Here is a 26,034-nt window from a genome sequence, read left to right as displayed (position 1 = left end):
GGGCCGGGGCCTCGCCGCTGATTGGCTGCACCGCCGGGCGGAAGTGATGCTACTGTCACTGGCTCCCCGGGCTCCCGGGAAGCCGCGAGTTTCCGCAGGCGGGCGGCGGCAGCAGCTGCGGCCGAGCGGGTGAGTTGGGCACTCGGTGGGGGCGGGGCCTGGCAAGTCCGGGCGGCCCAGAGCTGGGGGGGGCGCCGCCCGCGTCCGAGGACGAGGGGGCTGCACCGAGGGCGTCCTCAGTCCCTGCTTGGGGCAGCGCCGGGAGACGGGGCGGTAGGGTCCCGATTCCAGGGTAGTACGGGTCCCTCTGAGGAGGGGGACACATTGCACGGGGCAGAGGGAAGTAAGTGAAACTGACCGTAGACGCAGCCTGATTTCTAGGAAGCGGGTGTAGAGGCACGAGGAGGAGGACAGCCTCTTGGGACAGACTCTTTCCTGGACTCTGGGCTGCCCGTGTTCTTTCTTTTCACCCTTGGCACCCAAGAGCTGTAAAGATGCACAAAGCAGTTGGGTGAGGTTGTGCTCTGCTTTCAGGGGGGTATTTAAGTTTCCTTTCCCAGAAACCTGGGGTGGAAGTAGGAGATGGTACTGCTCTGCCAGAAAGAAGGAGGAAGTGGTGGCCAGGTTTCTCTTCTCTTCCGGAAATCAATGGGATCTAGGAGACTGAAGGGGCCTACCTAAGTGGGGCATAATCTGGCTATCTGGCAAGACTTTGTTTTACTTAGTCATGTGTGGGAAAGGCATCTGATTATGTTGGGACAGTGGAGGCTGCCGCAGGGCTAGGAGGAATGAAATGTGGAATGCAGGTTTTTGGAGGGAAAAGTTAGGTGGCGTTAAGTTCCCTTCTTCCTTTCCAAAGAGACTTCAGTAAAATACCTATTTTCCTGTAATGTTTTGAGTTGGATCCATTTGGGTATGTGTGTGGGTACTAAGCCCTGCCTTGGGGTGACACGAGTACAGAGCAGATGATTCTGAAGGAGCCCAGTCACCCGTGGGCATGCACATGTTCTGCTGCCCACCCACCTGTGCCTGTCCCCACAGTTGCCCACCAGTTCTAAATTCGGCCCTTCTGAAATCAAACCATGGGTGCCAGCCCCGGGTTTGGTGTTCAGCCCTCACTTCCAAGCCAACCTGCCGAGCTAGTCCGTAAGGGTATATAGCCCCTTAGTGCTACTTTCCAATCATTTCTTCCTTCCCGGTTGCCCGGTTGCCCACTTGCTTTTTTCGCTCACACTGTCCGGTTTTCCCCATTTCCACTGCTTCCTGCCTACTCTTACTTCCCCTGGCCTCCGTCAGAGATACAGAAATCAGGAAGTTAGCCACCACCTAGACTACTAGGAAGCAGTACTCCCTGCTTCTCGATGAGGGTGTTTTGGCAATAGTTCAAGCCCTCTTCTAGGCCTCTGGGGGCCAAAGAAAAGAGGGTGGCATGATGGTTAGGACAAGAAGTAGGGTTTCTGGGTTCTGTACTGACTTGGCCAGTTCTTTGCCAGTCTGCAGCCAACTTGAGATCCCTGAAAATGATACTCGATCATTGGCCAGTTCCCTTGGTCACAGGTCCTGGAGTTCATGGCTAGCCTCTGCTTGCTCCCCTGGGCTTGGGAGGACACCGTTTCTTCTTTTCTTGGGGCCCACAGGTCTGCAGTCTGTGCTCAGAGCCAGCACCACTCAGTGAAAGTGATGCCTTTTCTCCATTTGCACAAAATGAGTGTGAGGTGGTCAGCCAGACCAGGAGCTCACCCTCACACAGAGTCCAGGTAGGATTGGGGCACCATTGTGGGGAGTCGGCCCTGAGGACAACCGGATGAGATGTCAGCTGGGGAAAGATTTATGTCCCCTCTAAAGGGAGGAAGGTCTCTTCTAAGAGCAGTCATGATCCTGCCAGTAACCTACGGGAGCGATATGACTTCTAAGCCCTTTTCACAGCAACAGGGGCAAAGAGCAGTGCGTTGCCCGTTAGCAATTGGACATTCTATTTGGTTATCTGGTGAGATGGCGATTGGCCCATCATGCCGTGGAGGTATCCCCTGGGGTTGGCACTGGCCCACACCGCCCCTGTTGCTCAGGAATAAGTGTGAATAAAATGAGAGGATCAAGTATTTAAAAAAGGAGTGGATTGGGGATTTCTAGGTGTAATACATTGATGGCTTGGCCTGCCTGCAGATTCCTGCAGGTGTCTCTGATGTCCTTTCTGTTTGTTTGCAGCCTTCTGCTCTGATGCCGAAGGGGAGGCAGAAAGTGCCACACTTGGATGCCCCCCCGGGCCTGCCCACCTGCCTCTGGCTGGAGTTAGCCGGGCTCTTCTTCCTGGTTCCCTGGGTCATGGGCCTGGCAGGGGCCGATGGGCCTAGAGCCCAGGGTCTGGGGGGGCTAAGCTGGGCCGTGCATCTGGACAGCCTGGGAGGGGAGGAAGAGACCCTGCAGCAGCAGGCAGACGCCTTGGCCCAGGCGGCGGGACTGCTGAATGCTGGGCGCGTCGGGGAGCTCCGCGGCTACTACCTCTTCGTCCAGCCGGCTGGGCCGCAGCAGGCGGAGGCCGCCCGGCAGCAGGCGGAAACCGTGTTATCCGGGCACGAAGCTGTGCGCTGGCACTCGGAGCAGAGGCTGCTCAAGCGGGCCAAGCGCAGCGTCCACTTCAATGACCCCAAGTACCCACAGCAGTGGCACCTGGTGAGTCCAGCCCTGCCGTTTTCGGCTTTCCGGTGGATATGTTCTGGGTGTTCCGTTCGTTAGTGGGCTTTTGACTGTGTTACTCTTCGGTTGCCCCCCCCATCCTTGGCCTGAGGAGACACAGCTGTGGGCTTCGCCTTCCCTGCACTCACTTCTGGGAGCCAGTGGGCTGCAGAGGTGAGGGTGTGGGTTCTGGGACCAGGCTGCCTGGAGTCTAATCCAGCTCCGCCACTCACCGACACACGCCTTTGAGCAAGCTGCTTAAACCGCTCTGTGCCTCAGTTTCCCCCTCTGTAAAGTGGAGACTGTAACAGTACCTACCTTGTGGAGTTATGGTTAGGATAAGTGAATTAACATATGTGTGTCAGACACGTGATAAGTACTTCGTAGCATGTTATGTAATGTTAATAAAATGGTATATATATGTATACATATTTTTTTTTTAATTTTTTTTTTTCAATGTTTATTTATTTTTGGGACAGAGAGAGACAGAGCATGAACGGGGGAGGGGCAGAGAGAGAGGGAGACACAGAATCGGAAACAGGCTCCAGGCTCTGAGCTATCAGCCCAGAGCCCGACGCGGGGCTCGAACTCACGGACCGCGAGATCGTGACCTGGCTGAAGTCGGACGCCTAACCGACTGCGCCACCCAGGCGCCCCAATGTATACATATTTTTTAAGTTTAATCATTTAGAGAGAGAGTGTGAGCGGGGGAGGGACAGAGAAAGAGAGGGAGAGAGAGAATCCCAAGCGCTGTCAGCGCAGAGCCCGACATGGGGCCCAAACTCGCGGACAGTGAGATCGTGACCTGAGCTGGCATCGAGAGTCGGACGCCGAAGCGACTGAGTCGCGCAGGCGCCCAGGAAAATACATATTATATGGCATAATAATTGTATCGTCCAACCCTTAACCTTGCCACATTTCACTTCTACCACCCGTGAATGACGCCAGGCTTTCCCAGGGAGCTAGGTTGTGGCAAAGCCCTCACTTGTCCATCTATCCTCACTAGACCTATCGGTCTACGACCTCTGTCTGGCTCTTTGAGGGTGGCCAAGCGTAAAAAGGGGCTGCTAGCCTGCTTGTCTGTGAGCTATGCTGTGTGTCACTGGCCTCCCAAGGCTCTGAGAATAGCTCCTGACCCTGTGTCTCCTACAGAATAACCGGCGGAGCCCCGGCAGGGACATCAACGTGACAGGTGTGTGGGAACGCAATGTAACCGGGCGAGGGGTCACTGTGGTGGTCGTGGATGACGGAGTGGAGCACACCATCCAGGACATCGCACCCAACTATGTGAGTGGCCCTGGGACAACCCCTCCGACCCCCGTGTCTTACCTCCTTCTTGATGTTGCCTTAGTCTGGTTCCCTTTCTTCCAGGTCACTGGGCCACACAAAAGGGCCCAGGAGATGGGACGGCTGAGCTTCCCCTTGCCCCCAGCCGGCATTCCAGTCTGGCAATTAAGACACAGGGACAGGACTCTGGGTGGCACTTCCTGGTTCCGCTTGCTGCTCCCTGCCCTGGGGAGTAAGGAGCGGTCCCTGTTGGCAACTTCCCTCTCCACACGAGTTCTGAGCACCTTCCTCTCTAGCCTGGTCTTCAGGTAGCCCTAGATCTCTTTCACCTGGGTTTCCCAAGCCGTGGAGCAGTCGCCCAGACCCATTTCCACCACGGATGAGAACGAAGTTCCCTGAGCCCTGTGGCACTTTCAGTCTTGCCCCGCGTGTCCTATCTCACGCCTATAGCCTGGGTGGTTTGCAGAGAGAGACAGACAGGCTTGTTGTGCTGGCCCGGAGCCCCAAAGTCCCAGTTTCCCCAGGTCTCCTCTCTCCTTGAGTTCCAGGGCCCGACCCCTGAAAGCCTGTGAATGACCATGTCGCCCCTGCCATGTTTCAGAGCCCCGAGGGCAGCTATGATCTCAACTCCAACGACCCTGACCCTATGCCACACCCAGACGTGGAGAACGGCAATCACCACGGCACGAGGTGTGCGGGCGAGATCGCCGCAGTGCCCAACAACAGCTTCTGTGCCGTGGGAGTGGCGTATGGGAGCCGCATAGCAGGTACCTGCCACTCCGGCCTCATGGGCCTCTCCTGCGGGACCGTCTTCATCCCCTGCCTGCCCCTCCCCCAGATTCTGAACCACGTTGATCCCACTGTTGACACACATAGCATAGGGCAAAGGGAAGCTTATGATATGTGTCTGTGGGACACATGAGTTCATTGGGTTTTGTCAGTGCCGTGGTGTCTCAGACATGCTGTTAGCCACAAACCCTATCATCTACAACAGATAAAAGTGAGAGTGGTCTCAATGTGGGATGGAGACTTCGAGCCCCAGCCACTCCATGGCCTGCCCCCTTTTTCTGTTTGTGGTTATGTCCCATCAAATGACCCGACTCACTGTAATGGTAACTCCTTTTCCTTATCTGGGTTATATTTGTATCTTCATAATTTCCCAAGTACGCTTTTACCTGCCCTTCCTCCTTGACCCTTAATGTCTGTGGAGACTCCTCTGCTATCGCCCAGCTCTCCAACTGTCATCCCTTCTGATGGTCGCTGTCTGCTCTCCCTCCTTTCAAGACAGCGGAGCAGCGCTGGCCCCCACTGGGGATCGTTCTAAGGCTCCTCCTCTCAGCCTTTGTCCATCAGAGCAGAACGCAAAGGGTGTACACGGGGAAGCCCTCCCCATGACTCCTCCTCGTAAATGCTTGGAAACTACACACTGAATAGAGTGACTGTTTTCCTCTTACACACCAGCAGAGGTCAGCAACTCTCTCCTTAAATGAGGCGACAGAGCGAGCCAGAAACTTCAGGGACCAAGTCCCTTCTGAAAGCTCCATTTTCTTTACGTGGTCGCCGGGATGTGACCCGCCCCATTTGAGAGGGTGAAATTAGGCATCCACGGAGTAGTAATGGTAATGAGTACCTTTTCTTGAACACCTTCTATGTGTCAAGCATCGCACTGCTGTTTTACATGATTAAGAACGCAAGTAAGGGAACTTAGCTACCTACATTCTGGCCCAGGCTCTTCCTACCAGACCCCATGATCCTTAAAATCTAAGATGTAGCATTATGTTAAAAACCACCATGGTCCATATACATGGTATAAAAATTGAGAGATACAGGAGCGCTCAGAGGGAAAAGTAAGTCTCCACGTGTGGCTCCCACCATGCTGCTCCCCGTCTAGGGGGCCAACAAGACTGAGGAGCTGATGTGGCCTTCGCTGCCTAGGTATCCGGGTGCTGGATGGACCCCTCACAGACAGCATGGAGGCTGTGGCGTTCAACAAACACTATCAGATCAACGACATCTACAGCTGCAGGTAAGCCAGGAACACGGTGAGGGCGCGAGGCTTCAGCACCTGGCACGGATCCTCCAACAAAAGAACAGCAAGATGGGCTAGCTCGGCCAGGTCGCAGCCAGGGGCCTCTTACTGGGTTCGACCCAGAAGTCCATCACTCAGATTTCTCCAGATCCCTGGCCACTGGGTCCTTCCTCAGTCCTAAGCCCCGTGTCTCCCCAGGAATCCGGTTGCCATATGAGGAGTGCTGCAGTCTGGCCCACGTTCATTATGTTTAATAAGCTCATGAGGCCTCCTCTCCAACCACAGCCGAGCCAAATGCCCGGCACCAGCCCCGCTGCCCTACGCACGTAAATGCACGTCCAGCTTCAGGTTATGGTTATGGTTGTGGAGGGGGCAGGGGCTGAGTTCCCGCCTAAGGGGGAACTGAAGTTGGGCTGCCCTCATGGCAATGACAGCACCTGTTGCCCCTCCCAGTACCTCCCTTAAATGTATGACATCATCCTCAGCGTACATTTCTCTTAGAGAAGGAATCGAGAACTCCTCCGACCCAAGAACCCACACAGATTGAGTACTTCCTTTGTGGGTGCTCTCCCGTCAAGCCTGGTATTAGAGCTCTACGTCAGGAGATGGGTGGCCCCGTCCCCCACTACTAATATGTGTTGTGTCCTGCTCCTGAGGACCTGAGAAAGGATTTTCAGGGGCAGGTTAAAGCAGTCCTAAACTGAGAAAGTTTCCAAGGGAAAAAAGAGCCTTATTGCATACTTCTGTTTTCCACCTTGGAGTGAGGGCTGAATCCTTGAACCCTATGTCCTGTGATCATGGCAGTCCTGGCCTGGAGCACTTGGGAGGAGATGAAGAGGCCAGGCCGGGGGGTGGGTGGGGTCAGTTAAGACCTGGGTGGGCAGCCGTGGTGTGGCTCTGGCTCTCCCCTCTGGGTATTTCTCAACAGCTGGGGACCAGATGATGATGGGAAGACAGTGGATGGCCCCCATCAGCTTGGAAAGGTAAGTGAAGTGCATGAAGATAGACCTAGGACACCCTCTCTACTCAGGTCCTAGAACTACTACGGGTCGCCCCCTTTCCCACCCCACCCCCGTGTGTGGTGCCAGGCTCACATCACCCAGCCCTCCCACCTCCTTTTGGGAGAACACTCCTAACCTGGAGGTGGGGGTGCTTGGGGGACCCTGGTTCTTAGAGAAGTGGAACAGTGCTTTGAGTTGTTTCCCTGTGATTTGGGGCTCAGCGCCCCACTTCCGGCCCCGCCCTATCTGACAAACAGTGTATATCCTTCAGACCGTTGTTCAGCTAACTTCTTCTTCCCCCTCTCGTAACCCTCTTTAAATCTCCTTCTCCCATGCCCCAGTGCCTTTGGGCTTTTTTCGCATTTCTTTCTAGGAGGGGAGGAGGCAATTGGTATGGAGGGTAGAGGTCTTCCTAGGAGTTCCTCAGCTGATCCCAGCATGGTTTTACTCCTCAGGCTGCCTTGCAACATGGGGTGATTGCTGGCCGCCGGGGCTTTGGGAGCATCTTTGTGGTAGCCAGCGGGAACGGTGGCCAGCACAACGACAACTGCAACTATGATGGCTATGCCAACTCTATCTACACCGTCACCATAGGTAGCGCCCTGGTGGTTATGCGTGCATGTGTGTGAGTGAGTGTGTGTGTGTCGCTCGGTGGGGAGGGGACTCCGTTTCAGTGTGTGGGACTCCATGGTGAGGAGATTGTGCATTTTGGCGTGTGTATCAGTCAGTGGTGAGGGAATTGTGTATTTTTTGGGGGGTGTGCCTCAGTGGTGAGGGGGTTGTGTGTTTTGGAGTGTGCGTATCCCTCAGTGGTGAGCGGGTTGTGTGTTTTGGGGCGCCCTGGCTTCTGTGTGTCTAACTGTCCAAGTACAGTCTTCTCTTCAGGCTCACATAGTTAGGAGGGACTATCCCTGTTCTCACAGGATCTCAGGACGTCCTTAGTAGACACCATACTCCGGGAAGCTTTCAGCCCATCATCTGGTTAGGCCTCTGCTCCAGCCTCTCTTCCCATGAGCCACTTGCCTCCTGCTTGAAGCCTTCCCTGACCCCCTCTAGTCTGGATTAAATGCCTCGTACCTGTGCTTCCCACCATAGCATCTGCTGTCCCGTTGTGTTTATTTACTTACCTGACTTCTTCCCTGACTTCAGGCTCCTTGAGATCAAGACTGTGACTTTTCCCTTGTGGCCCCAGTGCCCCTCACAGCATGTGACCTGCAGTAGATAATTAATAAGCATTGAGGAAAATGAGTGTGTGAACGGCTGAGTCCGTATAGAGGTGGCACTCTCCCCGTTTTACCCTGGAACCTATGGAAAGAAGGGTCTTAGGGCACAGAATACCCTCTGCCGCTTGAGGTTGCCTCTTCAGGTGACGAGCGTGGGCACTCTGAGGCACTTGGGCCACTGAGATCATTTCTGAAACTCAGGACAGCCTCCCAGATGATAACTCAGCTCCCGCTCCCCCTCCTCTCTTCCCCAGGTGCCGTGGACGAGGAGGGCCGGATGCCTTTCTACGCGGAAGAGTGTGCCTCCATGCTGGCGGTCACCTTCAGTGGTGGGGACAAGATGCTCCGGAGCATCGTGAGTGCCTCCTGGGCCCGCGCTCCCCACCCCCGTCCCACGACACTTCCCTCGGGCAGCACAGCCAGGTCTCCTCGTGTCCCTGCTTCCCTGCCCCGTCCCTTACGTTCCTCCTCTTAGCAGATACAGATCTCAGAGGGCATGCCACTGTCGGAAAAATCAGAGCCGAAGACTCTAAACAGATCTGTAAATGGCCTTTATCTTTAAAAGTTTAACCTAAAAATATATATTTTGTTATAGGAACGACTAAGCATCACACTGATTAAAGAACTCATGTGCAGTGTCTTCCTTTGGTAGAATTTGGGCTTTGGCTAATTTCTCTGGGCTTAGGAAAAAACCCTTTGTTCCGTTACTCTTCAGCCCTTATGTAAATACTGTGAGTTCTGGTCACATTCCTCATCAGGAGTAAAGCTAGCAGTTGTCTTGATGGGATGGGCAGGAAAAGGAGTCCGGGAAATGTCTCAGTCAGCCCAAGAAACAGTTCTTTCCTTAGAGCTAGAATTGGAGCCGTATCACACAAGAGATTAGAGTCGGGCAGTGGAGCTTCTCAGGCTATGGGAAGCTTTTAAAGAATTCAGAGTCTGATGCCTGCTTCCCACTGGCTTAGCTCCATCCCAGCAGGTTGGGGTCAGGTCTCTGGATTGTGACCCTACAGCTCTCTGCCTGTCCCCGCTGCCCAGAATAGAGCAGTATGGGGATGGGGAAGAGCTGGGCTGGAGCCCGGGGGTATCACATTTCTCCAGCGGCCCAGGTAGGGAGGTCTCTCTGGGGCCACTGGGAATTGGGCTGCTTTGTCTTCCTGCTGGGTCAGATTCGTTTTCCAAAACTGAAATTTTGTTTTGCCAGTAAGTGACTTCTGGTCAACACATGGTTCCAAGGCCCTGTGCCAGGGGACCTCAGCTTCCCACCCCCACCCAGGGAGGAAGGTGGAGGGAATGGGTTGAAATGAAAACCTTTGCCCAGCAGGCAGGGGTCTGGGTCCAGAGGGCACTCCAGCCAGGCCAGGCTGGGAGAGGAGGAAGAGGAAGAGGGAACCCTGGTGGAACTCTGGGGAACCTGCTCCCAAGGAGGCGTCACCAGCATGGGTGCCATTCTTGCTTTGCTTCCCTGGCCGTTCCCTAACTCAGCTCCACCTCTTACCCCCACCCCCACCTTCCATCCGAACTGTGATTTGTCCAGAGGTGAAAAGAGAGTTTCCTTATCCAAGTTCCCAGCTTTTGGATGTCCTTCCTTGGAAACCCCGTGTTGCCAGTTTCTGTTCAGTGACCAGCTCAGAGGAGCGGTCTTCCTGAGGACAGAGCACGGGGCATGCACTGCCCACCCTATGGCTGGCCGGGGTGCGTCCCTGGACTTTCCTATGGCTTCCCAGGGCTCCCGCCAACCTAGGCCTGTTCACAGCCCTCCCAGCTACAACGAGACTGTCCCGGTGACGCCTTTTCCTTAACAGGGAAAAAAAATCAGTCTGCTCCCTGGCACAGACCAGCCTTCCCCATCTCATTGAGACCACAGCTTGGAGGGTTTTTTCCTTTTTCTCCCGGGAGCGCACAGTGTCTGAGTGAAAATCACATCTCTTGGCAGCTGCTGTAGCAGCTGGGAGGGAAGCAGTGAGTACAATGGAGAAAGGGTAGCTCTTGGCAGAAGTTACCTCCCTGGTGTCTGACCCAGAGAGAAGCCTGGCAGAAAAAAAACTCTCGAGTCTTAACATCAGCACCATGTGCCACATCCAAAGTGCCACATAGTGGAGCAGGTTTAGGCAAACCCGTTGTGGTTCCAGGGTTGATCGGAGCATGAAAAGAACTGGATGCCATCTCTCCCCGCCAGGCAACTCTCCTTCCCGTCCCCCACTGTCACCTCCCCCTGAGAACCACAGGTAGAGTGGGGGGGGGGGGGGGACTCATGGGAACCATACTGAGGCACCAGGCCCAGAGCAGCAGGGCGGGCAGGCAGTGTAGACACTAAGCCCTTGCTGAGCTCACAGGGTGGGCGAGGGCACGTTTCCCTCTCCCTGGGAACACATTCCCTTTGTTCGCACTGATGTCACTCCAACCCCTATCGCCGGGCTGCCAAGTTGGATTTCCTTGAATGGTGCCGTCACTGCTGTCCCAGCTCCAGCTGGGGCCCAGGAGCCTGCCCGCCTCCCCCCTCCATCCCCCCGGGCCACTTCCTCTGTCTAGGTTGGTTGAGGGGGTTGGAGGGCCAGGCTGGGGAATTCGGGACACAGTTATTAGAGGAGCAGGAATCAGGAAACCGTCCTCTGCACATAAGGCCTCTCCCACACCTCCGTCTCCTCTCTGCCCACAGCCGGACCCTCCCGAGTAGCCCTGTAAACTGCCTTCTTTTCTCAGCTCTCCAGAGCTTGTCCCGCGGGGCCTAGGGTGATGAGGGATTTTCCTTTATCCTGACCCGCTAGTGGGCCTCCCTCTGGTCAAAGACTCGGCTCTCACAAAGCCAGGGCCGACCTGAGAGCCTTCCTCCGAGGCCCCGTCCCCTACCCCTCTCTCCACAGCACCTGTGAACTCCGTGTCTAACCCAGTCCCCCCCCACCCCCCAATCCACTTCCCAGGTGACCACTGACTGGGACCTTCAGAAGGGCACAGGCTGCACCGAGGGCCACACAGGGACCTCGGCCGCAGCCCCTCTGGCGGCAGGCATGATAGCCCTGATGCTACAGGTGCGGCCCTGTCTCACCTGGCGTGACGTCCAGCACATCGTTGTCTTCACAGCCACCCAGGTGAGACCCTAGCAGCCGGAGCCATGGCCCGGCCCAGCCTTCCCCAGGGTTCTGCTTCCAAGGACTTGCAGGGATCAGGGGGCTTCAGACTCTAAATGTCCCACAAGTGAGGTGCCCGGTGCTTTTCAGAGTTGCCTGTGTCTAGAACAGGCGTGGGGACCCCATCAAGATCCTAGGCCTCGACTCATCCGTACCTATTCTGCCTGTGCTGTTTCACCTGCACAGGAGCACTCTGGCTGTGCTCCCTTATTCCAGGGCCGGTGACTCCTGGCTCCCTCTAGAAGCAAGCTATGGAGGTGGTGACATCATGGGGCTCTGACCTTTTGTCCCAGCCTTCCTTGGGGAATCCATTCCTAGTAGCCCTGGTGGGAGAGTCTGGACCGGGTCAGCCAGCAGGGCGAGCAAGGAAACCAGAATTAGGTTGTTGACATTATAGTTGACCCTTGAACAGCATGGGTCTGAATGTGTGGATCCACAGTAAATGTATTTTCTCCTCCTTGTGGTTTTCTTGATAACATTTTCTCTTCTCCGGCTGACTTTACTGTACGAATACAATACATAATACATATGTGAAATGTGCTAACCAACTGTTTGTGTTGTTGGTAAAACATCCAGTCAATAGTAGGCTCTTAGGACTTAAGTTTTAGGGAGTCAAAAGTTACACGTGGATTTTCGACACTGGGGGGCAGGGGGCAGTACCCCAACCCTTGAATTGCCCAAGGGTCAGCTGCACTTTGGAAGTCCCAGAGACTAACCAGGATCTCTGTTTCTCTCAGTATGAGGATCGCCGTGCAGATTGGGTCACCAACGAGGCAGGCTTCAGCCACAGCCACCAGCATGGATTCGGCCTGCTCAATGCTTGGAGACTCGTTAATGCAGCCAAGGTGAAGAGGTGTTGGCAGGGCAGGGACCCCTGCATGGAGCGACCGAGGGAGGGGGCTAAACGCCTAAAACATTGCCTGGCGCATCGTGGGTACTTAGTGTTCTTTGTTTCATCTATCCTAGATGACCCATTCTTCAAATGAAGAGGCAGGCTCAACATTGTCATTGAGGCTTCCAAACTATTGGTAGAGAGTATAGCTGGGGGCTCTCAGGGTGCTGTGGTTCTCATCTTCCACCCTGGACACAGCCATGGCCTCTGGTTCCATAGGGAGCACTCCCAGGGGTCAGCAGGAGCCTTGGGAGTGAAAGAAGGTGATGAGGAGAGGGAAAATAAGAGCGGGGCCCTAAGGATCAAGTTGATGTGTGTGTGCGTGCGTGTGTGGTCGGTCTTGTTCATTCACCACCACCCCCTTTCCTTTAATAGATCTGGACCTCGGTCCCTTACTTAGCTTCCTATGTCAGCCCTGTGTTAAAAGAGAACAAGGCTATCCCGCTGGCCCCCCGCACACTGGAGGTCCTATGGAATGGTAAGTAGTCAGCAGAAAGGGGGTTAATCTGGGGATTGAGGTTTGGGGCGGGGTAATGGGGGAAGTCAAACTCCTCATCCCTGCCCGATTCTAGCCCCTTCCTTTAGGAGCTGAGCTGCAGCCAGACCTGTGGCGTTTTCTTTGACCATTTTAGGACATGTTGCTGCTTCTGACTTGGCTGGCCCCCTGGCTGCTTAAATAAGACCTTTCTCCTGAGTTGTAGTGGAGACGAACTGCTGAGCAACCGGTCAGAATAGCTGGGGGAGGGTCGCCACTGGGACTTGGGCAGACAAGGCAGGAGTTGAAAGATGCTCCTTTGACTTGCATGCCAGGAACTTGCCAGGCAGTTCTCTTCAGCCCAGTGGCCTTTGGATGAAGTAGATGAGTTTCTTCCTTTGATTATCCAGCTTGTCTAATACACAGATAGTTGGATGGGGTGTGTCGGGAGTGGGATGGGAGGACGCAGATGTCACCCTGGGGTGCAGCCACCCGTCCCTCACACCTGGGGTCAGTGGGATTTTCTGAGGGTCTGCAAATCGGAGATGTGGTCTGTGAGGAGCACCGAGGTTGACCCCCTGCCCAGAGACGAGGGAAGCCAGATGGGGGTGCTTGTGCATCTGCGGGGAAGATTGCCCTGAGGCCCCATGTGAGCACTGGCGGGGGGGGGGGGGGGGGCGGTCCCGGTCCCTTGAAGAATTTTGACAGGCAGGGTTATTTGCTGTTTTTGTGTGAAGACTGAAGCATGCCATGCTCTGTGCGCAAATTAGAACTCCGTCCTCACTTCTTCCGGTTTGATCCTAGAAAGTGATCAGACCAGAGTAATAGCAAGAGGAAGAGTAGCCAAAGAAGGGACAGGCAGGGGCGGCCTCTTGGGGCGGAGGTTTCCCTGACAGGGGTTCCGCCGTCTCTCTCCCTAACCACGTCCAGCACTCGCCCAGCTTCCCTCTACGTGGAAGAAGATCCACGGGCCCCGTTCATTGTGTTTTCCGTAAAAGGAATGCTATCTTGGAAAGGGCATCAGCCAAGGCAGAGAAGTGCAGGAACATTCCTGGGAATGAAGGGCCCCGGGCTCTGCCCTCATGAGTCTTGGAGATAGTGTGCCTTTTGTACCTCCCCCCACGGCTCCCTCTCCCAAGCCCCCTGTCCTTTAAGTGACAAAGTAACCCATAACCGCACCTGTCCCGTAGAAGTTGACTTAGAAGAGGGTTGGGGCCTTTCCAGTCTCGTCATCCTCTGCTTCCTCCTGTCTGACCGGGGGACATCGCCCCAGCCTGTGTGGCAAACCTCCCTACGTACAGAGGCGCCTGGCCACCGCTTGTCTGTCACTGGGCAACACAAAAGGAAGGACAGCTTGTCCTGGGCTGGGGACAGTGGGACTCGAATGGTGGGAAGAGGATGAAGCAAAGGGAGGCGCAGACCCAGTTTTGCTAGTGTTGAGGGCAGCAGGCAGGACTGCTGTGAACTTCTGCAGTCAGAAAAGGTGTCTTCCCCTCTGTCGTGACTCCATTTGACCCCCGAGCAGACAGGACAGAAAGTGCAAGCTTGTGGGGATGCTTGGAGGTTGAAGGGACTCTAATTAACAAAAGATCAGGGCAACTCAGTCCTAGACAGTCTAGAGACCTGCTCCCATAGCCAACCTGTAGTCTTTTCCCCCCAAGACCTGGGATAGTCGGTGTCTGAGGGCTCAAAATGGACCTTTCATAAGGTGGAGGGAGCTGAACATTGCTGAGATGGGAGAAGAGGCAAAATACCACGAAGACTCTAGAACCTTCCACAATGATAGAAATGTTCTCTATCTGCGCTGCTCAATTCAGTGGCCACTGGCCATTTGAGGCTATTCAACACTTAAATGTGGCTTGTGTGAGGAGCTGAGTTTTAATTTTATTATATTTAAATTTAATCACAAGTGGCTAGTGGCTGTCATATTGGGCAGCACGAGAGCGAGACAGAGGTTATGGACGAAAAGGGATTGGAGGCCCTTCGTTCCTTTACATCTGACTCGGTCTGAAATCTCCACCAGAGGGTGGGAGGGACAGTGGGGTTTGGGAGGAGTGTCTAAAACACAAGAGACTCTGTATTTACAGAAATTTCCTGAAACCCCTTGCGCTTATCTTACCCTATTTACAGTCTGAGTATAACGGGCTCACCTCTGCCTACAGGATGAGTCCTGTTCCTTCCCTTCTCCACACGTTACCTGTCCGACCCAGTCTTTCCCTCTCCACCAACTCTTCCTTTTGCCTTCAAGTGTCCTCCGTTCACCTATTAGGAAACAAAACAAAGTCCCTGCTGTCCTTTAACCTGTAACCCTTTCAAGTGAATTAACTAAAGCCATGGCTCACTTTTATCACCTGTGCTCTCTACCACTGAAGACTCGGTTCCTTGCTCACAGCGCCCCTTTCCCGGCCAGGCCCGGGGGCTGGTTCCGACTTCATCCTTCTCGACCGGCCTGCTGCTCTGACCCTACGAATGGGGCCCTGGCAGCAGCCTCCCTCCTGTCCAGCTTCCGGGACCTCCTCTGCTCCAGAGCCCTCTTCCAGCTTCTCCGCCCGAGGTCCTCATGTCCTTTGTTCGCTCTGTCACTACTCCCAGACCATGAGTGTCTCTTTAGACTCATCCCACAGTTCTCTCTCCTCCCTCTGGTTTCTCGAACTGTGCAGCAGTTTTCGTGACTTTGACTACCAGCTCTCCACAAACGATTCCTGGATTGAAATCTTTTACTGTGATCCCTTACCAGGGGGAGGACAGAGATCGTCATGGCTTCCGCAAGGTTGTGAAAAAGAAAGCCCTCTGGCCACAGGGAGAGGGATGAAAAAGACCCCAACTTACCAAAGGCCAAACAATAATAATAATATGATCATCATCAACTATGACTTGAATGCTTTTTATGTGCCAAGCACTATTCTAAGTATCCACTCATTTAAGGTATTAGCTGCCTTAATTCTAGTGTCCACGCACGCACGGCCACCTATGTCTCTAACACACCAGTAAGAAAGGCAGGTAGCATGCCACCATGTATACATCTGAATGCAGACGGGCCCTCATGGGGCTCTTTCTGGATTCCATTCTGTTCCATGATGTTCTCGAACGTGTCATCTACTCTCTGTAAGCCCTTTCTCTGCCGTGTTAATGCTCTCCTCCAACTATGCTGCCAGTATTTCCCTTCATCTTCCTATCCCAGGTCACATGTGCTGTTGGGTATTTGCCAGCACGCTGCATTTCACATACACAAAATTTAACATTTCATTGTCACCCTCAAAAGCCAGCTTGCTTTCCAGGTTTCGTCTGTTTCTGTCAGAGCCATTGCCGTTCCCTAGGCTCCCACACGTGAAGCTGTGGCATGGTCATCCCCGCTGTAGCCCTTGCTTCTGCCCCGGTCTTCCCCTGTCCATTCCACTGTTTCGCTTATTTCTGTGACATGTCTCTTAATTGATTCACTCTTTCATTCTGCGAACGCGAGACCCACCTCATTCCAGGCACTGTATTAAGTTCTGAGGATTCAGAGTTAGAGAGGATTCCTGCCCTCTGGAGCTCACAGTCTGGTAGGGGGAAGGTGCCCCGTCTGCAGTGGAGATGACACAGGTGTCCAGGGAAGACAGGAGGGCTCTCGGAGAAGCCAGGACTGGCCTTTCAGCAGGTAGCTGGCCAGGGGAAGAGGGGAGGAGAAGGACATCCGGGCAGCAGGGGCAACAGGTGCAGAGGCAACAGAGCTTCAGGGGGCCACGAATCATGTGTGGCTGGAGCGGGTGTCTGGGGGCAGGACCAGCTAGAACTCCATGTGCCACGGTAAGGAGTTTGGACTTGACCTTGAAATCTGTGTGAGGAGCCTTCAAGATAAGCTCTCACCAACTGATGGTAGGGAAGGGTGAAGGAGAGCAGTCTCTTTAAAAAAAATTTTTTTAATGTTTGTTTTTGAGAAAGAGAGAGAGAGAGAGAGCAGGGGGGGAGGGGCAGAGATAGAGGGAGACACAGAATCTGAAACAGGTTCCAGGCTCCAACCTATCAGCACAGAACCCAATGCGGGGCTTGAACCCATGAGTGGTGAGATCATGACCTGAGATGAGGTTGGATGCTTAACCGGCTAAGCCACCCAGGCGCCCCGCAGTCTCTTATCTTTTAGAGATACATACGCAGTCTCTCCTGATGAAATTACTTGGTGCCTAGGGATGCCATCAAAAGACTCTGGGAAGAGGAAGAAGTGAGGATCATTGGTGAAACAAGATTGGCCATATATTGATAATTATGGGAGTTAGGTGTTGAGGACATCTGTTCTATTTTTTTAGGTATGCTTGGAATTTTCCATAAAGTGTATGTGTGTGTATATATACACACACACACACACACACACACACACATATGTATATAAATGTACATATAAATGCTTATATGTACATTTATAGACTTATATAAATCAGTATTGTATATTTATTAATATATAAAAAGATTTCTAAGTTATTTAGCTTGAGCAACATCTAGATAGTGATGCCATCAAATGAGATTAAGAACCCCGGTGGAAAAACAGATCTGGGCAAAGGCTGCAGAGTATGAAGATTGAGGCTGAGAATTTGACTCTGCTGTGTTTCAGGCTTTTGGGCAACATCTAGAGGTTATATCCAGAAAGCGGTTGAAGAAATAAGTTCAAAGGTCTAGACTGATGGCAATGGTTTGGGAGTCACCAGCGTAGGAATGGAAGAAAAGGTCTGGGGAAGAATGCATCACCGGGGTTGGCGGGCAGACAAAGGATAAAAGAGGACCCGGGACATTAAAGGAGTGAACAGAGGAAATATGCCTCTGAAGAAAAATGAGGAGAGAGGAGATGGGCTTGAGGGGTAGGAGGAAATCCAGAGGACAGAATCACGACATTTCATGGCAGTTTCAGTGAGAGGGCAAGTACACAAGGGCAGAAGGGCGTCCCTGGGTTTGCCACCCAGGCCATTGGTGACCTTGAGTATTGTTTCAGTGTAGTCACAGGGGCAAAGCTGGATTGCACTTTGTTACGTAATTAATGAGGACAGGAGAAGACTTCTGGTTAAAGATGGCAAATTGAACATGTTCTTTGATTTCTGCTTTTCTTCCCAAACCTCACCAAAATGAGAATAAAGGAGTAAAAATGGCATAAGCCTAAAGACAAAGAGAATGGGAGAGACCAGCAAATGAGAGATCTCATCACAGTTTTGGAAGCTGGAAAATGAATGGAGAAGTGAGCAGGGCTGAGAAAATTGCATAGCAAATACCTACAAGGGTGATACTAAGAAACAAGCCCCTTCGTGCCACAGAATCCCAAAAGGCTCAGGACTTAGAGGCCCCATGTGCTCCGGGAGATGCACGGAGACGCACAGACATGAGGTATGAGGCAAAAAATAGGGATCAATGAAAAGGTAGACTCCTGGGCACCTTCTCCCGTTCTTGGCAGCCAGGTGATTCCCCTTCCTTATCCTGGCAGGAGTTGGGAGGTTTATTCTCCAGAGACAGAGACTGTACTGGGAGAGATCCCAAGGCCCTGGAGCCAGGTGATTGGAAAGCTTCTCTCTGGAACAATGGAAGGACCCCTCATCAAAAGACTCGGAGATACTCATATGGAGGGCTCCTCCACGAACTGGTCAGGTCCCAGGCCATCTAATTTTAGGGAAGCCTGCCGTACAAAGCTCCACTCATGCTTAGAGCTTCCAACTGGCTTTTGAAGCTAATAAGGATCACTGGCCATTTGAAAAAGGAAACCTCCAAATCCTGAGGACAGTTATTTTCAAGGCCAAAAGTCAGCCTAATTATCATGCGGGAGGGTGGGATACGGATACTTTCAGGCATGCAAGTCTTATTCATGCTTTCGTGTGTCGGAAGCTGCTGGACGATGCAGTGCTTCCACAAGGAAGGAAACACCAAGAGAGAAAAGGGTGGGGAAGAGAGAAAGGGAGTACAGACAGACAGGAAGCAGAAACCCCAAGGGAGAAGGAAAGGAAGGTCCCAACCCAACGGCAGTGCAGCAGATAGGAGCGGGAGACAAGAAGGCAGAGGGTGAGTCTCCCAGGGACAGTGGCACTGAGGGAGCTTCAAATCTATTCATTTGAAGAAATAGTATTCAGAGAGCTCGTGTGGTTCTTCTGTGCAGCTGGGGAAGAGTCAGTGATGGGGACATGAATTTAAGTAAAGCAAAAGGAGGGCAATTATTAACTCCAGAGGGGAAGTCAGCAAGTTGTTCAGAAAATGAAATATGATCATTATGTACCACTTGGCTAAATTCCATTTAGAGAAGATGGAGGGGAGGGCAAGGTAGGGAGAAGATGTGGGCGTGGTATTAAATCTTTATCTGCTGTAATCAAAAGTTGATAAATAATGCCAAAAATTGATAAACCATGAAATAGTCATACATAGTTATTATTTGGAAACATGAAGGTAGATCCCAGAAGAAAACAATCAAAAGCAAGAAAAAGTGTTTGCTCCTGGGGAGTGGCTCACGAAGGTGGTGAGGGATGGGGTGGGAAATTGTTCTTTTACGTGCTGAGCCCTTCTGGGCCAATTTGCTTTTAAAACCACTTATGCTATCTTGACAGGAAAAAATGTTAAGAATGAATGAGGGGGTAAGAAGTAGAGAGAGCGAATGTAGACATCTTTTCCAAGAAGTTCAACAGTAAAGAAAAATAATATCCGCTACTTACGTGGTCCTAATACTTGGTGCTTGTTCTAAGTACTGTATGTATATGAACTAATATAATCCTCCTAGCAACCCTATGAAGCAGGTACTGTTACTATCCACCTTTTACACATAAGGAAACAAATTTGATTCTCACAACTAGGACAGGGCTGAGCTGGGATTTGCACCCAGGCTGGATGGCTCCAGAGCCCCTGTTCTTTTTTTCTTTAATTTTTTTTTCAATGTTTATTTATTTTTGAGAGACAGAGGGAGACACAGAATCCAAAGCAGGCTCCAGGCTTTGAGCTGTCAGCACAGAGCCCGATGCGGGGCTCGAACCCACAGACCGTGAGATCATGACCTAGGCGGAAGTCGGACACCCAACCGACTGGGCCACCCGGATGCCCCAACAGAGCCCCTGTTCTTAACACTGGTGGGTAGAAGGAAGTGAAGAGTTGAGAAAGGGTTTATTTGTTTTTGTTTTTCATCTGCAGTAGGAAAGACACAAGCAAGAAGATGGATAAGGGGGCTGGTCCCTCGTTGAACCCTTGCCAGCCAGTAGCTGGGAAAAGAAAGCAGAGGGGTTTGAGAGCGTAAACAAGAGAGTGTTGGGGAGCTGAGCTGTGGGATCTGAGCCGTTAGGAAAGGGCAGCTGGATGGATCACAAGGAAATGAAGGAAGGGGTCAGGAAAGGAGTGAGGGAAGTGGAGGGACAGGATGGCTTTGTTTCCAGGAGAGGGAGGACATTGGCTTTGAAGACTTGCCAGATGGACTTGAAGACCATGTGCACGTGCACACGCATGCCCAAAGGGAGCTCGAGATGGGTATTCACCCACGTGCTACTAATGCTTGCCGGGGCCTCTTTCTTTTCAGTTTTGTTCAACTACATTTCTGATATGTCTTTGATTAATCTGATGAAACCCGCCATGAGAGTTTCAGGAGCCAGGCCGTCCCAGATAATGAGCAGGCCCAGGGTGTGGTCATGGAAGTGGGATGGGAAAGGATGTTTGGAGCTAAGGAGAGAAAGCAGGTGAAGTCACGACGGGGGGGGGGGGGGGGGGGGGCGGGGGGGGCGGGGGGGGCGGGGGGGGCAGTCCTGGGAGCCCTGGTGAATGAGGGTCCAGCGCTTCCCAGAACGCAGTGGGAGGGGGCCGCGCAGGCGGCCAGTGGGCACAGGTCCCGGAAGGACAGGAAGCGGTGCCACAGACTCCAGCCTTTCCTTTCCTCCTCGTCCTTCAATCCCCGCCGTCCACACTCTCAGTGTGAAGTGCAAGTGCTGGGCTCTGCCTTGCCTGTTGGAATGAATAAGTGAAGGAAGAAGTGCTTTAGAGAGATTTTTTTTTCTCGTTGCCACCTGATTTTTTAACATTCCCCAACTGAATCTTCTACTTCAGTCATTTGTGATTCTCTTAAACTTTGTTTCGAAATAACTGTAGATTCACTGCGTCGCGAAGACATATTCAGGGGGATTTCACGCACCTTCTTCCCCGTGTTAATATCTGAAATAATTACAGTATAGTATCAAAACCAAGACAATGGCATTGCTACAGTCTCTAAAGCATATTCAGATTTCGCCAGTCAGATGTGCACTCGTGTGTGTGCGTGTGTGTGTGTGTGTGTCTCAGGGTAGGGAGGAGGCTCTGTGCGTTTGTACCACATATGTGGCCTTGTGTGTCCACCACCACAATCAAGATCCAGAATCCGCCATCCTCACAGGACTTTCTCATCACCCCTTTGTGGTTGTCCCCTCAGCCCCATTGTGAGCGCCCAGCAGCCACTAATCTGGCGTCTGTCTCCACACTTAACGTGATTCATGAATATCACACAAAGCAAGTCGTGCACCATGCATTCTTTTAATAGTGGCTTTTTTTCATTCAGCATAATTTCCTCAAAGTGTACTTACTTCAGTAGTTGTTTTTAGAGATTTGTATCGCCTTTGGTAAGAGACCTGCTCACCTCCACCTCTACCTCTGTGCCATTTCCCCTCCTGGATGGCACGGCTACCTACCAAAACCCTCTAGCAGTCTGTATTCATCTCCTTCTTCGGAGGGTCTCCCTGCCGTGCACCTGAACCCACCTGACTCCTCTCTGTTCTAGCATCAGTTATGTATTCCTCACACCGTATCATTCTCCACTTTCAGGTAGAAGGTAGAGGTCACGTCCAACTTCCCTTTCTATCCCCAGCGTCTAGTACGGTGCCTGAAACGTAGGAGGGACTCACGAAGTTACTTTTTGGCTGAATGAATGACGTTGCTCTGTTTGATTCTTATCCTGTGTCTTGAGTATGTTTTCACCCCAGTGAGAGTCTAAACTAGATTGTAAATCCCTTGATAGCAGCCTCCGCGTTCCGTTTACTCGTGTATGCTATAGGTCCTAGTTAGGACTGCCTTAGGTGTTTGTACGTGGCCTCGATGAGTATGTGCCTTTGTGTGTGCGGGGATGGATGGAGGGCGTAAGTGCTTATGGGGCTGGTTTCCCAGCTGCCCAGCCTGACTTCCCACAGTCAGCAGGATGGACCTGGAGATGTCGGGGCTGAGGACCCTAGAGCACGTGGCCGTGACCGTCTCCATCAGTCATCCACGACGCGGCAGCTTGGAACTCAAACTGTTTTGCCCCAGTGGCATGATGTCCCTCATCGGCGCCCCCCGCAGCATGGACTCGTACGTACACCTGTCTGTCCCTTCTGAGCTCTTTTTGCAACAAGGGTCTTTGCGAGGAAGAGATACGGGAAAAGTGGACTCTGGCACCGGCCTGAGCTATCATGGCACCGGCTGACTGTGGCAGCTGGAAGCCATTTCTGACCTGCTTTGTACAAGTCACTTACAATGTGCTAAGCGCTGCACTTGACAGATATTGTCTCTAATCCTTTGTAAGCTGCCTTTACAAATGCGGAAACAAGTCACAGAGCTAGGAAGTGCCTGAGGAAGTAACGGGAAGCCTAGATCTGTGGAGCTCCCGCAGCCTGTGGTCTTGCCACCTTTACTTTTCCCATGAGGACACATTGATGCGAGTCCTCTGTCCCATTCCCAGGGGACAGAGGCAGCACTGGAGGACCCCTCAGGGCACGCTCCCTAGTGACTGTAGCTCAGGCAACAACTGCTACATTTTCATGGCTGCTTCAGGGAGGAAATCATGTCTGTGGGCCGAGGGTCAGTTCCCTGCCCCGCGCCTACCAGGTTTTCCATTCTGTTTTTCCCCCAGAGATCCCAATGGCTTCAATGACTGGACCTTCTCCACTGTGCGATGCTGGGGGGAGAGAGCGAAGGGGACTTACAGACTTGTTATCAGGGATGTGGGTAAGCCTGCCTGCCCTTCCATCTGGTCCCTCTGGAGCTCAGAGTCCCCGCAGAAACCGTCCCACGGGGAATACGTAGGGTCGCCATTGGACCAACAGGGTAGATGCCAAGAAGTACGCCCCATCTAGAATATGGGCACCAAAATCTAAACTTGTTCGTTGGTACTCCCTCTCATATTCCTTGGAGAAGTGACTGATCCATTTTTCCTCAGGATAGCAACAAAAATTCCTTGTTGAAACCACATTTCAAGTCCTTTCACATATAACCGTCCTTCGGCCAGCCCTGGTAGGCAGGTAAGGGCAGGACTAATTTTCACCGTTTTTTGGTTTTATTTTTTGTTGTTTTGGTTTTTTGTTTTTTTCTTTTTTCTTTTTCTTTTTTTTTTTTTTTTGAAAAACCGAGGTACACCCAGAGGTCTGATGTGGCCGGTGCAAGGTCATACAGTATTCCAGCGAGGAGACTGGAAACTGAGCCCAGCTCTCCCGGCTTCCAGTCAAGCTAGGTATTCCCTAGACCAGTGGTTTTCAAACTTTCCTTTAATTTAGTAGAAGGACATTTTATTTCCTCCCCCAAGCAAAATCCCAGCTGAAACCTGAAAATATGAAAGAGCTAAAGGCAGATCCTCTTGCTTTGGAGTCCCACCTCCCAGCCTCCCCGTGTCCATCCCTGAGGGCACCCGTGAGGCGCGTCTGCAGAAGCCCCCCAGCCAGTGGGACACGCACAGCCTCAGCTGACCGTGGGGTCAAGCCCCCAGGTTGGGGGGGCGGGCAGGGCCTCTGCTGCTCACACGGCCAGCACAGGGGCAGGGCTCACGGTGCTTCTCTTGCCCCTCTAGGAGACGAGACGCCCCAGGCCGGCACCCTCCAACAGTGGCAGCTGACCCTGTATGGCTCTGTGTGGAGTCCAGTAGACATCAGGGACAGACAGCGGTAGGTGCCAGACTCATGTGCCAGAGAGACGGCAACTCTGGGGGCTGGGAGAGGCCGCTGAGGGCCCCCTCCTCCCTGGGAACCCACACTACACCACCCCCCCCCCCTTGCTGCCCTGGGACTTCCCTCTCCTCGGCGGTAAGGTGGGAGGACGGGTGAGGGCAGGAGGCAGAGGAACCAAGTTCCAGAGCGGGTTCTCATCCCTTGTCTTCTCCAAAGACTGTTAGAAAGTGCCATGAGTGGAAAATACCTGCATGATGGCTTCACTCTGCCCTGTCCTCCTGGGCTGAAAATCCCTGAGGAAGATGGTTACACCATCACCCCTAACACCCTCAAGGTACGAGGGCCGAGCCTCCAGCTCCAGGTGGGCAGGAGGGGGCTGGGGGGGGGGGGTCGGTCCTTGCTGGGGTGCTCCAAGTGACCTGAGAAGTGAGGGGTGGGGAAGACCTGGGTCCCCACTCTACTAGCCAGCTCGAAGAGGGCACTGCTCAGTGGGGTCAAGTGCTTTGAGTTGGGGCAGAGGTCCCTGGGAGGTGAGAGACTTTCTGAGCTCGTCGTTCTGGGCTGAGGAAAGCCACAGGGCTTTGGGAAACCATCCCTAACTCAGGTGCTTGACCTTTCCCAGACTCTGGTGCTGGTAGGCAGTTTTACCATCTTCTGGACCGTTTACTACATGCTGGAAATATACCTGAGCCAGAGGAATGTGGCCTCCCACCGCGTTTGTAGGAGCGGACCCTGCCACTGGCCCCAACGAAGCCAAAAAGCCAGGGAGGAGGGGACAGAACTGGAATCGGTGCCACTCTGCAACAGCAAAGATCCAGATGGAGTGGAGACAGAAAGTGAGCGCCCTGCCACCACCTCTGGTCCCCTTGTCCCGGACCTGTTGGATCAAGGGGACTGGGGCCTGTCCCAGGACAGGAAGGCCCTGGACCACCCTCATCATCAGCTACCCCCAGACCTGTTGCAGGGGAAAGAGGAGCAGATTTGCTGACCCAGGGCCCAGCAGACTCAACATGGGCCAGGCTCTTCCTTCCCCGAGCCAGGGAAGCTGGGAAAGCTGCTCCGAAGTCCCAGGAACTCTGGGGAGAAGGCGGCCCTGACGCTAACATGGGGAATCCACAGGCCTCAAGAGCTCCCTGTGACTACATTCAGGGAGGGCGAGGGACTTCTCAAGGTGCAGTGACAGAGGAATGGTGCCAGAGAACAGTGTGGCCATAGCCTCAAGATCTTCCTCCTCCTGAAAGCTTTTGGTGAGAAGGTCTGGGACAAAGGCTCGGCCCCTCCCGTTTGTCAGGCCTGCTTCCTCATTTCTCCTGGGCAGGCCGGTGATGTGGGTCACAGGGACCCTCACCCATGTGGTGGGGCGGTGCCCACCAGGCCAGAAGAGCCTCTCAGTGGAAACATCACTGGGGTCACTTAGGAAGAGGGCTCAGGGTGAAGGCTGGGAAGAGCCCCTGCATATATGCCTGTCCTTTTGATGACCCAGGACCTAGAAACCACAGTCCCCTCCTCTCCCTCCCTCACCTTCCTGCCTACGCCTGGAACTTAGGACATACAGGTATGGCAGTCGGCCCTCAGCCCAGCCACACTCGCCCTGAAAGCAGCTGCCTCCATTAGCCCTGATCAGAAGCCAACCTTGAACATACCCCTGACTCCTTCACCACCGCCCCCCACCCTCCGTCCTGAGGGATCGGTACGATGCTCCTGGCACGGCTCCCCAGGGCCCGCGCTGCCTCACTACGGTAGTCTGCAGCAGGACTGTGACGGGGCTCGGCCACTGCCACTCCAGCCCTGCGACCGCCCTGTCTTCCTCTGCAAAGTGCTCAGGGAAATGGCCTTACCCGCTGGAGGCCCGCCGTCTGCCTGACAGGCTGTGAGTCCTCCCACCATTACTGGCCTCCTCCCCTCTTCTGAGCTAGTTTGGTTGATCTAAGTTTTTTTTAACGCTTAAGATTTGGGTTTGTCTTTTCACAGCAACATTTGGTTGAATGTTTTTCTGCACAGCTTTTCCAAAATAAAAACCTTCCACGCAACTCTGCCCTCCCCAGCTCCTTTCATCTGCCTCCCAGAGCTAATGCAAGTTGCCAGGTTGCTCTCCTTGGCCTTCGGTCCCCGGTCCCCGAGATCCACTCTCCTCCTCTGCGTGGCCCTCTGAAGGAAACTGGCCCCCCTTGAGGTCCTAGAATTTGAGAGGTCCTTCGGAGCTGGCCTTCAGGAACCCACATAAATGTTGCCTGCCTCTTCCCTGCTCATGTTTCCTAGAATCAGAAGTGACCAGGGCAAATCAAACTCTGCCAGCCAGGCCTGCGAAAAGATTCATGTATATATTTGTTTCCTTTCTGAATTTCAACCCCCAAAATATTCCAGAAAAAAAATAAATGGAGGGAGGTTGGGCAGGATTACCTTCAATAGGCGTCTGTTGCCAAGGAGGCTAGTGGACTTGCCCCCGCCCAGGCTACCCCCAGCCCACGTCCCC

General features: G+C 53.2%; 1 protein-coding gene across 3 annotated transcripts; it reads left to right on the top strand.

The window, feature by feature from the left end:
* The first annotated feature begins 34 nt into the window (after nucleotides 1-34).
* PCSK7 (proprotein convertase subtilisin/kexin type 7) lies at nucleotides 35-25,964 on the top strand. Of its 3 annotated transcripts, none has more exons than XM_030332078.1 (17): nucleotides 35-129; nucleotides 1,638-1,757; nucleotides 2,206-2,670; nucleotides 3,826-3,960; nucleotides 4,562-4,727; nucleotides 5,896-5,986; nucleotides 6,918-6,972; nucleotides 7,446-7,584; nucleotides 8,468-8,568; nucleotides 11,132-11,299; nucleotides 12,076-12,183; nucleotides 12,606-12,708; nucleotides 21,837-21,993; nucleotides 22,535-22,629; nucleotides 23,465-23,558; nucleotides 23,778-23,922; nucleotides 24,184-25,964. In XM_030332078.1, the coding sequence occupies exons 3-17, from the start codon at nucleotides 2,218-2,220 to the stop codon at nucleotides 24,547-24,549; spliced, it is 2,376 nt and encodes a 791-aa protein (XP_030187938.1). In that variant the 5' UTR covers nucleotides 35-129; nucleotides 1,638-1,757; nucleotides 2,206-2,217; the 3' UTR covers nucleotides 24,550-25,964. The 3 variants fall into 3 exon arrangements, with proteins under 3 accessions (XP_030187938.1, XP_030187940.1, XP_030187939.1); XM_030332080.1 differs by having other exon boundaries at nucleotides 36-129; nucleotides 23,778-23,895; XM_030332079.1 differs by lacking the exon at nucleotides 35-129 and adding an exon at nucleotides 322-343.
* The last annotated feature ends 70 nt before the right edge of the window (nucleotides 25,965-26,034 follow it).

This window comes from Lynx canadensis, chromosome D1, assembly GCF_007474595.2.
Source record: "Lynx canadensis isolate LIC74 chromosome D1, mLynCan4.pri.v2, whole genome shotgun sequence".
NCBI lineage: Eukaryota > Metazoa > Chordata > Mammalia > Carnivora > Felidae > Lynx > Lynx canadensis.
The sequence above is the reverse complement of the archived record's forward strand: the minus strand, read 5'-3'. Positions and strand labels throughout refer to the sequence as shown.